This window comes from Sus scrofa, chromosome 2 (genome assembly GCF_054392235.1).
Source record: "Sus scrofa isolate SSC_HxYL_T2T_F1_AM1 chromosome 2, Sscrofa_HxYL_maternal_Yorkshire_Landrace_v2.0, whole genome shotgun sequence".
Classification (NCBI taxonomy): domain Eukaryota; kingdom Metazoa; phylum Chordata; class Mammalia; order Artiodactyla; family Suidae; genus Sus; species Sus scrofa.
In genome coordinates, this window is record NC_139384.1 from 148852684 (window position 1) to 148868536 (window position 15853).

General features: G+C 48.4%; 1 protein-coding gene across 1 annotated transcript in view; it reads right to left on the reverse strand.

The window, feature by feature from the left end:
- Positions 1 to 15853, reverse strand: part of TRPC7 (transient receptor potential cation channel subfamily C member 7) — a gene marked incomplete at its 5' end in the record, with an annotated part of 128444 nt that overhangs the window by 27379 nt on the left and 85212 nt on the right. The window contains 2 exon segments of the mRNA NM_001145753.1: positions 3234 to 3498; positions 7327 to 7560. Coding sequence (NP_001139225.1) covers positions 3234 to 3498; positions 7327 to 7560 — 499 coding nt within the window.

Here is a 15853-nt window from a genome sequence, read left to right on the forward strand (position 1 = left end):
GCAGTCATTCGATTTTATCATCAGCATCAATGGCACTCAGAATAGTTCTGAGTCCCCAGAAGCATGAGACGCCTTTATCCTCTTGTGGCTTTTTGCTTATCAAAGATCTCTTGGGGGCCATGCGCTCCAGAGAGCAGTCAAAAGGTAAGAGCTGGCATTTACAAAAATCCATTCTTTCCTCCACTTCACCGCACTATTGACTGCTTCCTGTTCAATCAAACCCTATTCACAGCCGCACGTCCCATTTTAGGAGCTGCCAAGGTGATAAATATCCTGTCCTTTCTTTGCTGCGCTTGCTCTGGCCTCTGCATTCCTGCCCTCTGCCCATCCTCAAGAGCGCAGTGGCCTCTTGTTTGGGTCCCTTGTGTCAAGAAAGTCTCTATTTGTCCTCAGCACGTGGGACAAGCCAATTGCTCCTGTTCTCACCTTCCCCTGACTTTTCCTGATCCCCTCTGTAAAGATGCCCTCTATAGACCTGCTGGGCTGCGTCCAGCTGAGCTCGTGGCCAGGTCAGCCCTGCTCTGAGGTTGTGGCCTTTTTCATTTCATTTCATTGCTGTGGTACTGACTGTCAGAGGAACTGTGCTTCCCCGTGAGGGCAGTGGAGGGGGACCGTGCAGAAGCAGGGCAGGAGAAATGGGACGGAAGCGTCCTGCTCAGACTCCTGGTCTATTGCTCTTCCCGCTGCCTTGAGTCTGGCGTCCTTTCTCCTGTTCCTTCCCTCATTCCTCTCTGCGAAGCACTGAGTGAGCCACACTGTGTATAAGGCGTCCTGCTAGACCGGAAACACAGGAGAGCTGTCAGGGCTGGACCACACAGGGCAAGAGCTTTTGTGTATCTGCTGACGTCTTCATTTGACGTCAGTAAGCCTCGCCTCCCACACCGATGCCTCCAGTTAGCTTTGCCTCTAGCAGATCCACAGCAAATTTGCTTTTGAGTAATTCAAGCGTATTTCATTTCTGCAGCAGCTAATCACAGAGCATTGGAGTGCTGCAAAGCAGTCCAAATGAGTGATTCATGCACTTGGCCTGATCTGGCGGACAGTTGGTAGGCTAGGTCCCGGTCCAGAAAGGGTGGTATGGAGCCAGTCAGTCCCCAGGGTCTTGTCCTGCAGCTTACCCTGCCCCCCTCTTTATTTGCCATCTCTCTTATGACCCCTTCTGTTCATTGAAGGCTTATTGTATGCCAAGCTCTATATTCAATCTGTTTTCATTCTTTTTGAGTCCTTGCAGGGATCCTGTCAGGCTGGCCATCTTACTATTCTCATTCAGAGCTGGAGACATGAAGACCCAGGGGGTTTAAGCCCTTGGCCAAGACTACATGGCCAGTAAGAGGAGAGTGCAGACTGAAAGCCAGTCTGTCTGTGCTGGGGAGGTGGGGGGTGCTGTGGGCCAAGGCAGAGAGCCAGGCTGTGCTCAGGTGCATTGCTCAGCACCAGGCCAGGCACCTGCTCTCCGTCAACACAAACTCCTTCTTTGCCTCAGAGAGTAACAGCTTCTGTGCTTCGGCAGCACAAGGGGCGCACCCTTCGACGTTGTTCTACTGGGGCGAGGCGGTGCAGTCCCTGATTCTGAACCCAGGGGCACAGGGCCCATGGCACTTGGTCTGGGTTCTTGGGGTCACGTACCTTCCCTTAATGGGTGATTTCTCCAGAAGGGTCAAGTGGAGGCCTTGCTGCCAGGTGGGAATTGCCCAGGGAGCCTGCATGGTGCAGCTCTGCTGTTTTCACTGGCTGGAGAGCAAATTCCAGGCCCCTCAGGGGCTCCTGGGGACCAGTGTCAGGAAGTGCTGAGCCCTGTTGGTCCCAGCGGCTGTGCTTGTGGCTGGAGACCTGACTGTCCTTCTCTCAAGACTCTGGACGGGAGGCTGATGAAGGCAAGGAGCAGTTCTGGGACTAGGCAAGCCCAGGGCAGGACCTAGACTGAAATGCTTCTGAGCTTCAGGCACTTTCTGGAACCCTTCGTTTATTTGTGAAGGTATTTATGTGCAAGGTGGGAAGCCTTATTTCTGTGTCGTTGGTCCCAGAGACTTAGATAAATCAAGTACCTTGCCTTAAGGTCCTTAGCCACTAAATGCCCCGGCCAAGATGTAAACTCAGATTCACCAGCTTCTTCGACTAGACCACTGCTCAGTGCTACGGATGGTCCTCCAGGAGACCACCTGGCAGTCCCCGAGGGGAGGGGCTTTGGGTCTTCGTGGACACAGGCTCAGAGAGCTCTGACAGCAGCCCGAAGGGCAGGCTGCAGCTTTGCTTGCTCTGCCTGCAGTGTCTGCTTCTGGCCCCTGAGGTCAGTAGGCCTGACAGTGCCTTGTCTCTGTTCACACCACATGCCTCTTAGCTCCTTACCTGGTCTTTATTTTCCTGCTGCCACTGAGGCACGTGATGCTGCAGGACAGGCTAAATGCTTATGCTGGGCACTGGCTTGCCCACTGAGGCACGGAGAGTTGCTGACCTGTGCCTGCATGCAGACCTACCTGCCATGCTTGCAGAAATGGCTCCCCGGGGCTGCCTTGGGGGCGTAAAGGCATCGATGTCCCGTGGAGTGAATTTGACTAATGAAAGATAGCAGATGGGAAAGCTCTGGCTGATAAATTCTCTAACTCGCATCCTGATGGGCTGTTTTGAGATGCGTTTCCTTATCCTCTTCCTGGAGAAATCTGTCATGACCAAGCTATGAATCCTGGGAGACGGTGGCCAGGTCAGCAACCTCTCTGTGCTTTTCCTCTTTCCACGCGTCATTTTCTTTTTTCCTTCATTCTTCGTTCATGAGGATTGCACCTCCCTCTCTCCAATAACATGTTGGCATGCAAGACTTGCCCAAGGCTGGCTTTGTTTTCTAGGTAACCCAGGCTAAACCAGTCATAACAGTAATAATTCCTTCCATGTATTTAGTTTGCTGTCTGATAGCTGAATCAGCCCTACTGAATCCTCACATTATCCTTATTAAGCAGGTATTATTATCTACTTCATTTTAAAGATGAGGCAACTAAGGCTCAGAGTGGTTAAGGAACATGCTCATGGCCACACAGCATATAAATGGCAAAGGGAGGATTTAACCCAGCTCCCTCTGTTCTTCCAACTCCAGAACCTGAACTCGAAAGGGCCCTTGAATAAAGTTACCTTTAACCCTTAGAAATGCCAAGGAAGCCCGAGTCTCTGTGAGGAACCACTTGCCAGAGCCTCCCAAGGATGCCCGGGGAGCCCGGAGAGCCCCTCAGGGCTGGGTTACTCACGTTGTAAACGCTGGGTTGTACTTTGCACCTCGGTAGTAGGAGTACAGATTGAACATCCCAATCATGAAGGCCACAAATACCATGATGAAAATGACCATGAACTTGAAGATATCTTTCACGGTTCTCCCCAGGGAGATCTGCAGGGGCCCAAAGCTCTCATTGGCTGGCAAGATGTATGCGATTCTAGAGAAGCTCAGCACGACAGCTATCGCGTACAGCCCTTCCGATATGATCTGAGGGTCTGAAGGCCACCACTTGTCCCTGGCTAAAAGAAAACAGAGTGGGTTACTCACTGGGAGGCAGGTTCTGCCCTGGAAGAGAAAGCAGTTAGGCGTCTTTAGAGGCCCCTGACCTCATCCCTTGCTGTTCCCGCCCTTGTCTTCAATCCTGATAGACTGAAGGTGGCATCCTCCCTCTTAGAACATACTGGCCCATCTGCCTGGACCACCCTTGCATCACTTCAATCCTAGCGTGCCTTCAAGACCTGCTCAGGTGCCATCTCTTTCAGGAAGCCTTCTGTGACCTCCACAGGCTGGAGCAGCCTCCTTGTTCCCCTCTTGGCTCCCACAGTATCCTGTGTGCCCTCGTGTCATGGCACTCTCCGTGCTGCTTGCCATCCTGTCTTCCTTGCCATTGTCTGAGCACCACAGCCACAAACAGGGCTGTCCCATTCACAGGGAGAGCATGGACTTAGTGTCAGACAGACCTGAGGTTGAACGTGGCCTCTCTACACAGTGGCTGTATGACTCTGAGCAAGCCAGTTAATTTTCCAAGCCTCATATTCTCCATCTGTCAATTGGGGACAATGTCATCAACCTTACAGAGCTGTGGTGAGGATGAAATGAAGTCACATATGTAAAATACTTAGCAAATTCCAGACCACTCTGGTCCCTGGGGATGAGTCTGGCACAGAGCAGGTGCTAATAAATGCTTATTAAATGACTGAATGAAATCTGAACCACAGGTTTCGATTAGCCACAAATCAGAACAGATGAGCTCACACGGGGGCCAGGAATCTGAAGGGTCTTGCCTGAGAAAATGCAGTTTGGTTTTGTGCCTCAAGCAATGCGTGCCTGGGAGGTGCTCCCTGAGTGAGCTGAGGCCCCCAAAGTGGTGACCAGGCATTCAGGTTTGCTATGACAGCCCTGTTCCAGGTGGCAAGAGTTCCAGGACCTTTCCCATGCTGGGTGCTGGGGAGATTCTGCTGTGGTCACTGGTGAGAGTCTGAACTGGCCTGGGTACATTCCTGCAGCAGAGCAAACCTGCAAAGATGCAAAGAGCAGCATCTTTCTTTAATAAGCTGCCTACTATGCGTCAAGACATAATGGTGATTTTCACATGGGGGTAGCACCATCCTCCTGGGGCAGCGTGTGTCCGTGCGTGCGTGCGCGCGCATGCGGGGTGGGGAAGGATGGCTGTGGTTGTCCGAGTGACTGAGTAGGAGTATTATGGGATGCTAATATCCTGCAATGCTCCAGACAGACCTGCTCCATGAGAACTGCCCTGCTGAACAACACAATTGCATCCCTGTTGAGAAATACTAAGTGAAACTTAAATTGAGAAACAGAGAGAAACCTAAATTAGCCCTTACACTTACATTAGCTGTAATTTTCACAACAGCCTTGTAGAGTAGGTATTATTATTGCCATTTTAAAGATTGGATTTGGGCTATGGGGTTCTTTTCAGAGCCAGGTAAATGCAGATAGCAAGGATATTACATAGCAATTCTTGGCACCCCAAGGGAGATGGAAGAGGAAGAACTGTGTTCTTTATTTTCAAAGCTAGACTCTGTTAAACAATTATAATAATAAAGAGCAGTAAGAGATCTTTAGTGAGGGGAACCAAGCCTCTGTTTGTCACAGAGTTTCATGTAGTGCATTCGAAATTATATTTGGAAATATTTGAAAATTATAGACTCTGTTCTCATCCAGTCATCACAACTCAGAAAAACAAGTAAACGGAAGAAATTGTATTTTTTTCCAATATATTGTCACTCTCTATAGATAAATATCACATTTGGATAACCTGGCTTCTTCAAACAGACACCAAAAGGAATTTCTTTATTATGCCACCTATAATTTATTATCCTAAACCTCAGCTGCCATAATAAAAACCTCTCATCTAATCTATTAAGATAGATTTAGCTATTGTCAGTCACTGGTGACCTGGTCAAGACTTTTAGCGAAAAGCATTCTATTTGGACTGGATTGTAAGAGGTTTGATGGGTAGAAAAGCTAACAGCACTGTGATGACTCAGGCTAAAGGATTTTCTTCCTCATGGAACTCCATCTAGGAGAAAAATTGCCCTCTTGCAACCTAAAAACCGCTTACCTTGTGCTGCAGAGGTTGGAAGTGGGGAGGGGGGAGAGACTGTCTTATAGACCACTAGAGGGCGCTCTTCCTCCATAACTGGAGCACAAGCCATCCCTTTGAGATCCAAAAGATTTCAAGGGCACAGGGTGAGCTACAGGCAAGGGCAATAAAGCGCGATGCGTTGGGGTTGGGTGACACTTTAATACAATCCTTAAAGGACTGGAAGTCACGAGTGAATAATACTGTGGCTTGAATCACAGCACCAAGTATTCAATGCAATATCAAGATTCTCTCATCTTTCCTTAATGAATCCTGAACAGCATAAAGAAGCAAATATACAGCTCATGCCTTTAAAACCCCTGGCTTTGCTAAACTAACAAAGGAAAAGTGGATGATTTGTACTACCACAAGACTCTCCTTTTCTCAGTGTGGGGGGTAGGGGTCCCTACCACATTTACATGTAGCATCATCTGCCTAATACAACCTATTCTGAATATGGGCAGCAACTCAACTTCAGCATTAAGTGGCCACCTTTCTTCTGCAGATTGTTGTGGTATCTTACCATGAAGATTCTGTGGTCACAGGCACCACATGGCTTCCATCTAACAGGGACATTTGACACAAACTTTTCATGATGTAGCACCTGTCACTAGTGAGTGGCTGTTAAATATCCAGCTAATTTACTAGCAATAACAAACAGCTACTGTTTTTTCTCTCCACTCTTGCACTGAAGATACATGACTGAGGCCGACAATGACTCCAGAGGTAGCAGTGGTAATAACTGTTACTATCAGTGAGCATTTAATATTGCAGAACATGGTACAGAATTATTCATATGAACTATCTTATTTAATCCTCAAAAAAAAAAAAAAAAACCTTCTACCATATGTGTTATCCTAGTTTTACATGTGGGAAAATAGAGTTAAGTACACAAGTCCTCACAGTAAGCTACAGAAGTAGGATTTGAATCCGGTTCTAACTCCAAAGCCTGCGAACATAACCACTATACCATTCTGCATTGTTTCGTTTCATGTGGAACCAGGATTCCATGCTATACAAGGCAATCCTCTCTTTCTGGGAACATTGTAAGCCCTGTCATGAAAACCTGTTTCTTCAGCTATAAAATAGGGACAAAAAAAGGACCCCTTTTGTGGGACTGCTGCAAGGACTAGAGTGTATGGTGTAGTATGTCTATTTAGTTCCTGGCAGCTGGTGGGTCCTTGATAAATGGATGCTATAAATCATTATTATTATTAAAAATTCAGTCTACTACCTTGCACTGAATACCCTTGTGGTTTCAAAGAATTAAATCATCTTCTAAGAATTTATATCGCTGTGAGAAACCTTTTGAACTGGAAAAGCAGGACTTATTTTTGCACAAAATAACAGGGATCCAAGGTGAAGGAAAAGTTCCTGGATCCACATCAGAAACGGGATTTCTTTAAAAAGTTAAACAAACAAAAAGCCACACAAAGAACCCGCACAGAGACGCTCCAGGACCCTTTCCAAAGCACATCCATCCTTTGCAATACCAAACGATTCATTTCTTGCAGGCACTGATTCCATGGCCTATTCAGGTTCTAATCAGGTGGCTGGACTGCAGGCATTAGGACTCTCTTGCCGGGCCGGGGTGGTCTGCTCGGACAGTAGAAAAGACCAACGCCGGCCACAGCCTGTTAGAAACCACCAGCTGCGACCAGACACACGAATGGTCTCTGGCCACGCCCCGGAAGTGGGCGAGGGGCGGGATGCGCAGCTGGACCCTAGTCCTCCGACTCACCGTAGGTGAAGTAGGCCACTTCCGGCGGAAGCGAGACGTTCTGCAGCGTGTCGTCCTGCACGTGCTGGTCCACGTACAGCTGGGCCTCGCTGGCCTTAAGGAAGGCCATGAACCTCGCGGTGAAGGAGGCCACGAAGATGGACAGCATCCCGAAGTCCAGCAGGTTCCACAAGTGCAGCACGTACTCCCGCGGCCCCTCCTCCCAGATTTCCTTGCATTCGGACCAAATCATCCCTGCGGGAAAGTGAGAAGGTCAGACTCATTTTCCACTTCCCAGGGTGTGACCATTGAGGGGGCACGGAGGGAAGCAGGGCACAGGTGTAAATGTAAGCTCTTTGGGTCTGGGAGTGTTGCTAGCCAGCAGCAAACGGAACCGTGTCTTTAAGGGCAGAGTCGAAATTTTCGGAGGGCAAATACTCTTGCCACCTGTTCCTCTGCTTACAAATAAACGATCGCCAGCTGTGAGGAGAAAGTTCTCATCCGCTGCTAGATTCTTGGAGGTAACATAGGAGAAATAATGGCTGACATTTATATGTTTTAAGAACCGGGAAGTTATAAGGAATCATCCAGTTGTAAACTAGGTATAATGAAACTGAGCTCCAGGAACAGTAAAGGGCTTTTTTTTTTTTTGTCTTTTTTTTGTTGTTGTTGTTGCTATTTCTTGGGCCACTCCCGCGGCATATGGAGGTTCCCAGGCTAGGGGTTGAATTGGAGCCGTAGCCACCGGCCTACGCCAGAGCCACAGCAACGCGGGATCCGAGCCGCGTCTGCGACCTACACCACAGCTCACGGCAACGCCGGATCCTTAACCCACTGATCAGGGGCAGGGACCGAACCCGCAACCTCCTAGTCGGATTCGTTAACCACTGCGCCACGACGGGAACTCCAGTAAAGGGCTTTTTGAAGGTCCCACATTTGATCCAACCCCAATTCTCCTAACTCCTTGATTAGAATGCTTTCTTTTATATTTCTTTCTTCTTCTTCTTTTTTTTTTTTTTTTTTTTTTTTGGTCTTTTTGCCTTTTCTACGGCTGCTCCTGTGGCATATGGAGGTTCCTGGGCTGTGGGTCTAATCAGAACTGTAGCTGCCGGCCTGCGCCAGAGCCACAGCAACTCAGGATCCAAGCTGCATCTGTGACCCACACCACAGCTCATAGCAACTCTAGATCCTTAACCCACTGAGCAAGGACAGGGATCGAACCCACAACCTTATGGTTCCTAGTTGGATTCATTAACCACTGCGCCACGACGAGAACTGCTTTCCTTTATGTGGATGTTTCCGTGAGCATCGTTTGGGGTTATTAGTTTTTCTTTTCCTTGCAGTTTTATGACGTCTTGGATTTTAGAGACATATGTGGTCATTGTTAGGTATCAAGCAACGTAGACGTCAACAAGATGCTGCTAGTTCCTCCACCCCACCCCTAAGGCAGCCTTGCGCTGTAGCCTAGACTCACCGTTGGGTGTGTCTTCTTCAGTACCTTCATGGTCCAGTATGGTAGCCACTGGTTACATGTGGGCACTGAGCCCCTGACATGTGGCCCGCTAAACCGAGAGATGCGTGAAAATGTAGAATACGCACCAGATTCCAAAGACTTTATGCAAAAGATGTCAAATATTTCAGTATTTTTAAAATCTCAATCACGTATTGAAATAATATTTTAGATATACGGGGTTACAGTGTGGCTATTAGAACATTTAAGTATGTGGCTCATGGTGTGCCTTGCCTTATATTCCTATTGAATAGGGCTATTCTCTACCTTTATCGTCACTGATAATTAGAAGTTAATTGTTTAGATGATTAAAAATTAGTATTCGGTAACATTTGAGCACCTATTATGTGTACATCTTATATATTATATATTGATATGCATATTAACTCCTTCAGTTCTCTGCAGTCACTCTGTGACGTACATCCTGTTATTACCCGAGTTTTGCAGGCGATAATGTCCTCAGGCGTAGTGAGTTGTCAGGTGCCCAGAAAGGAGGCAGGAGATCTGGAATTTGAGTCCAGAAGTTCTGCCCTAGAGTCCACGCTCTTGATCACTATGCTGTTCTGCTTTTTCAGGAAGTAAAATTGGGTTGAAAGCAGGTAATGAATGGAGAAGAATCTTGAGTGTGTTCTAATTAACATCAAGGAGTTTACAACGCCTCAAATCTAGGAAAGATCTGATGCAGAACTAGCCCATTGTGTGTTACCCCGAGCTACAGTTAACCTGCATGCTTAAGAGGTTAATGTGGTAAAAGAATCACTAACCAGTTGGTTAGTGAAACATTTCCAGCTCATTGACCACATGCTCCCGAGAAGGTAACACTGCCAGCCTCTCTTGGCACGCCTCTCTTGGCACGCCTCTCGCTCCCATGCATCAGACCTGACAGCCTGCCTTCCGGGCTTCTCCTGTCTCTCTCACTGCTTCTCTTCAGCTTCCTTTGTTTCTCCTCATCCTCCTCTTACCCTTTAAAGCTGCTGCTTTTTTCAGCCGTCCTCATTTTTCCCCTCTGGCCCTGAGTAAGTGCATCCATCCTGGCACCTTTGTCCGTTGTTTTCTTCCAAATGTCCCAGAGGTGAAGATCTTGCTACTTTTCTTAAGATCGTTAAAGCTGAATTCTCACCATGCAGAGCGACTGCTCTAAGCAGATGTCCTCCCAGTGCTGGAAACACCCCCTATGCTAGATGGGCCCCCTCCCCGCTCCCATCTCACAGCCCCAGCATTGCCCAGTGCCCCTTTGTTTGCGCCCTGACTCCTCAGCTCTCGCTGTGGAGCACCAGTTCTGCAGCTCCCCCTCTGGTGGACTTTCTGATCTGCCCTGGCCTCTTGTTGGTTTTCAGCTCCAATTTCTTTCTTTTTTTTTTTTTTAAGCGCTGCACGCATGGCATATGGAAGTTCCCAGGCTAGGGGTCCAATTGGAGCTGCAGCTGCTGGCCTACACCACAGCCACAGAAACGCAGGATCCGAGCTGCTTCTGTGACCTACGCCACAGCTCACGGCTTAATGCCAGATCCTTAACCCATTGTGCGAGGCCAGGGATCAAACTCGCTTCCTCATGGACCCTAGTTGAGTTTGTTTTCACTGAGCCACAGCAGGAACTCCTCAACTCCAACTTCTTACTGACTCATGTGCACTTTATAAGACAGTGACCTTTGAGGACCCAGCTGCTTAAAAAGCCTTGAGTCAAGGATGATGGGGAGCAGACGAGTGGTCACGGGGCTAAAGCATGGCTGACTTTGGTTCCAGGCCCACGTCTGGCTCTATTTGAGTGAGGCCCTGATTGTCTCACTCCTCTGGGACTCTGACCAAGCACTGTTTTCATCAGGGTTTTTGTTTTTCTGGCGAAAATAGTCTATTACATGGAAAGGATAGCAACAATGCTTTTCTAAGGAGAAAAGTAATTTGAGAGCGTCTGTTGTAGAAGTCATGGCTTTGTTTAATGAAGCAGATTCCAAGATCTGTGTGTCTGTATCAAATTGGAGTCTGCACAATAGGAAATGTCCCAAAGCATCGCGTGTGGGTCTGTTTACAAGACTCCCCCCGACCCAACACACATACACCTTGCTCGCTCGCTCTCTCTCTCTCTTTTTTTTTTTTAAAACAAAGCTGTACTTCCCAAGCTTACACTTTGAAGATTTTTATGGTAATTAAATGAAGTAAAATGTCCTTAACACTGAGATGTACTTTCATCTGTGCCTGTTAAAATAGATATTTAAAGTATGCTATTGGAAAAACCATTAAAGGCCAGAAAAAAAATGTTTGCTGCTTTTCTCTATGCCCCCCCATTAAAATTCCTAATATTTAGTGGAACTGCTTTTAGCTGGGCACTAGGAGAATCACAGGCTATCACTTAGGGCTATCACTGGCCTTAAATCAGGAAACCCTGGGTTCAATTCTGCCTTAGCCACTTATTGGATGTGTGACCTTGGGTAAGTCCCTTGATTTTCTTGGAGTTTGGGGATAATTTCAAGCACTTAAAGCTCTTTGAATCTGAAACGCAAATTATTTACAGAAAACTGACTTTTCTGACCAATATAGAGGCTCCTCATTGGGCATTGCAAATCACTTCCTTCATGGTCCAGTGCCCTTGTCCGTCTTCCTCGATTTACATATTAATTTATCCACACTAATTTAAATTGTTCCAAGGCCATGAGTAAAAGTAGCCTGGGTCCAAGTGTTTGAGCAGCAGGAATGCTTAATGAAAAAAGAAATGTGTGAAATTAAGTGATGTAGGGAGGGAAATTCAGCCCCCCGCCTCCAGGGCGCTGAGAGTAGTTGGGTGTTACATATCCAAGCTGAGCCCCCTGGACTCTTGCCTCTAGCACGGCAATAGGATGAGAATATAGAGCCCAGGGGCTTGGAGGGTGAGGATGCTGCGACTGGAGCCTCCTTCAGGCAAAATGTCCTTCACTCAGGGTCACCTGAAGCCCAGAGAACAAGGTTGCTGATAATTAATGAGGCTGACGGGGGGGTGGAGGAACGGGTTGGGAAATGCTGGGACACCTTGGGGGAAGTGAGGCGCTTCATTTGGGCAGGTTTTAAACAGTGGCCTGCAGGCTGCGGAGATGGCCCTTGACAGTTCAAAAGGCAGTTCACTCCCACCCTTCAGATGCTGTTCAGAAGCGATCCCCCTTCACACTCTTGTGAGACTCGACTCTGTGCATTCCTTAAACGGTCACGGCCGCTTCCTCTGCACTGTCCGGGGCCTCCAGACCACCTCCTGGGAGGCCCTCTTCTCCTGGCCTCCTTGACACTGTGTCCTCAGTTCTCTTCTTCCTTTGTACGTAGTCTTCGTCTCCTTGTGGCTTCCACCTCCTCCGCCCCTGCTTCGTATCTCCTGGATTTACAATCTAGAGGGTTATCAGAGTTCTGCTGGTAATCAAGGTAAGCGTCTGGAATTAAGGAAGGACGCATTTCTAATGGGGTTTGACCCTTCGGTAGAAGGTACAGCACAAGGGGGCCTACCTACACCTCCGGGAGCGGTGTGGGGAAGGCAGTGAGCGTACAGTCACACCGTGTGGCCACGGAAAGAGGCCATTGGGAGAACCAGAGGCCCACATGGAGCGAGGACTAACACAAGAGGAAAAGACCCGACTGCAGTTTTGTGTGGTTACAGAATTATTATTATTATTTTTTTTTGTCTTTTTGTTGTTGTTGTTGTTGTTGCTATTTCTTGGGCCACTCCCGCGGCATATGGAGGTTCCCAGGCTAGGGGTCGAATCGGAGCTGTAGCCACCGGCCTACGCCAGAGCCACAGCAACGCGGGATCCGAGCCGCGTCTGCGACCTACACCACAGCTCACAGCAATGCCGGATCGTTAACCCACTGAGCAAGGGCAGGGACCGAACCCGCAACCTCATGGTTCCTAGTCGGATTCGTTAACCACTGCGCCACGACGGGAACTCCGGTTACAGAAATATTAATACTAATTGAGACAGTCAGGAAACAAAGGCAGGTCTGCAGTATGGGCAGAAGTGTTAACTGTTAGAGGGAGGAAGAGAAGGGGAAGAGGAGGGCCATGAGCCTGGAGGAACTTGCCATTTTGAATAGTTTTGTTTAAAAAGGTTTCACCTTGAGGAGACTTTTTTTTTTTTTTTTTTTTTTTTTTTTTTTTTTTTTTTTTTTAGGGCCCCACCTGCGGCTTATGGAGATTCCCAGGCTAGGGGTTGAATCGGAGCCGTAGCTGCCAGCCTACACCACAGCCACAGCAACGCAGGATCCGAGCCGCATCTGTGACCTACATCACAGCTCATGGCAACGCCGCATCCTTAACCCACTGAGCAAGGCCAGGGATCGAACCTGCGTCCTCATGGATGCTAGTCGGATTCGTTAACCATTGAGCCATGACGGGAACTCTGAGAAGGAGACTTTTCAACAAAGACCGAGCAGAATGGGGAGTGAGCCATGCAGCTGCCCCCCGGGGAAGAGGGGACAGCCTCAGCAGAGGTTCTGATGTGTAAACACTTTGAAGCAAGGAAGCTGGTGGGGCTGAAGGAGAGTGAGTGAGTGGGAAGTGGTGGGAGATGAAGGCTAGGAGATGAGGTGGAGAGGTGCAGGCTCTCTGGGCCACTGTAAGGACATTGGCTGTCACGCTGAGGGGCGTGGGATGCCCCTGAAGAGTTCTGAGACAGAGGGCGACAAACCCTGATTATGTTGGAAGTGGATCTCTCTGGCTCCTGTGCTGCGCATATACTGAGGCCCGGGGGGTGGGAGGGGCAGAGGCAAGGACCCCTGGACAAGGCCCTTCCCCTCTTTGTGGTCACCCTCTCGCTCCATCCCTGAGGGGAGCAGGTTGAACTTGTTAGGGCCCTAAAGGTGTCTTCAGCTCTAAGGCTGCTTCTGGTGCAGAAGGAGTGATGGTTTGGGTGTTGGTATAACCAGTCTGTCCAAAGGACTGCATTCATGAGTCTTAGGGCAGAAGAACTGGCTGCCGTGTTTCTACCTGACCCAAGGCCTCCTCGCCAGCATTGCCTGGGAGTAGAATTTGGAGCCTCGCTCGGTGGGGCCTGAGGCATCTCCATGTCTGAGTGGAGAGCAGGTCAGGCTGTGGACCTTAGGCTGTGCCAGTGCATAGAACACGGGCGACAGCATTCTGCTCAATGGCTTTCTCTCAAAGGTTGTTATTATTATCGGTGTTTAATAATTAAAGCTCTAGAAAGTATTTAGCGATGAGATAATACTAGTCTTATCTTGTAGCAGCTTCATTAACGGGCACTGTGCCGGGTACATCATATAAGGCTCAATAACCACAACATACATTCAGAGAAAAAAAATTGAGAAAATAGAAACAACACTGTCAGGGAACGCACACATCGCCCTCGGCACTGTGTCCGCCAGGCTACCCTCTCTGTGTCCTCAGCCCTGCCTTCTTTCTGTTATGGTGGATGAAGTGTCTACGCCAAGGCCAAGGCCTCCACTGCGTGCAGGACCCCATCCCCTCTTGCTCCTCAGGACCGCTGCTTCCAAAGTCTGGTCGAGTCTCAGGCATCCCTCATGTTGCTGGATCTGCCAGCAACATTGGACATGCGTGATCCCTCCCTGATTCTGGACACAGTGGCTTTCATTGGCTTTTGGGACAGCACCCTCTTACCTCATCTCCCTTGCTGATAGGATACTTTTCGTCTTTGCAGTTAGGCGTTGCGGTGCCCTAGGCTTGGTCCTTAGTTCATCCGTTCACAATCACAGGCGAGGTACTATTATTGCATGTCATTCACTTTAAGCAGACTGACATGCCCACATTTGTGCTTCTAGCCCCGGCCTCTCTGGACTTCTGCACATATATCCAGTTGCCACTTGCCATTTCCACTTGGAGGTCTAATGGATAATCTCAGACTGAACTCTCGACTTCCATGTCTGCTCACCTCCCGGCTGCTCCTCCCCTGGTCTTTGCTTTCTTAGAGAGTGGCTCTCTCTTACACCACTGCGAGAGCTAATCACTTGAAATTTTCCTTGACTCCTTTCTTTATCGCCCACTCTACAGGCAATCCAGCAGTAAAGACTATGTATTTTACTCCCCACATATAATAACCATCTCCTGCCTCAGAACCAGCTATTTCCTGTCTGAATTGCTGTAGTGGCCTCCTAACTGGTCTCCCTTGCTTCTGTTCTTGCCCCAGAATCATCCATTCTCTCCAAAGCAGCCAGTCATCCATTAAAAAAAAGTGACATTAGGATGTCACTTCTGCACTCAGAACTCTCTGGTCAGGTCCAGCACCCTCAGAATAAGACCCAGACTGTGTATATCCCACGACCAAGGCCTTGCGTGATGGACTCCGCCTCTCCTTCGGACCTCATCTCTGCCACCTCCCCCCTTGTTCAGTCTGCTGCAGCTACACTCGTTTCTTTGCTGTTCCTCACATTTGTCCAGCTTGCTCCAGAATCCAGGCCTTTGACACACACTGATCCTTCTTTATGGAATGCTCTTCACCCAGATGGCTGCAAAGCGTGCTTTCTCTCATCCTTCAGGTCTCTGTTCACGTTTCACTTTATCAGAGGAAGGGGGTAAGAGAGTTTATTCTTACCTGCTCAGTTACTCTGATGAAGTAAAGTTTGGATAGAGACCTGAGGGAAGAGAGAAAACAAGCTAGGCAGAAATTTCTTTAACGCGTCTCCTCGATCAAAGACATTTGCATACTGACTGGGTATTTGAAAAAAAAATTATTAATTTTCTTTTATATCTGTAATTCTGTTTTAGAAAAAGAATCCTGATTTCTACTAGCAGCCAAGATGGAGCAATACACTGGGAAAAAGAAAAGAGACTCTTTTCAGGCTTTGGACACCTCACAGCCGTGTGAGCCTTCAGTAAAGAGAAACAGCGAGGTAAGACGCACGATAACCCTGTCTTTTTTCTGGAGGCACCTCCCAGCCTATGGGGTGTGGAAAGGGGTCCTAGAAGCTTAGGAGGCAGTCCCAGGGAGTTGGAGACAGAGCTTCAGAAAGCCTGGGGTGGTTAGATATTACATGGCAGAGTTCCCGAGAGGAGGGTATTGTGCGGAACCAAAACCAAAGCCAAACACAAAGATAGTCCAGAAATCTATGTAG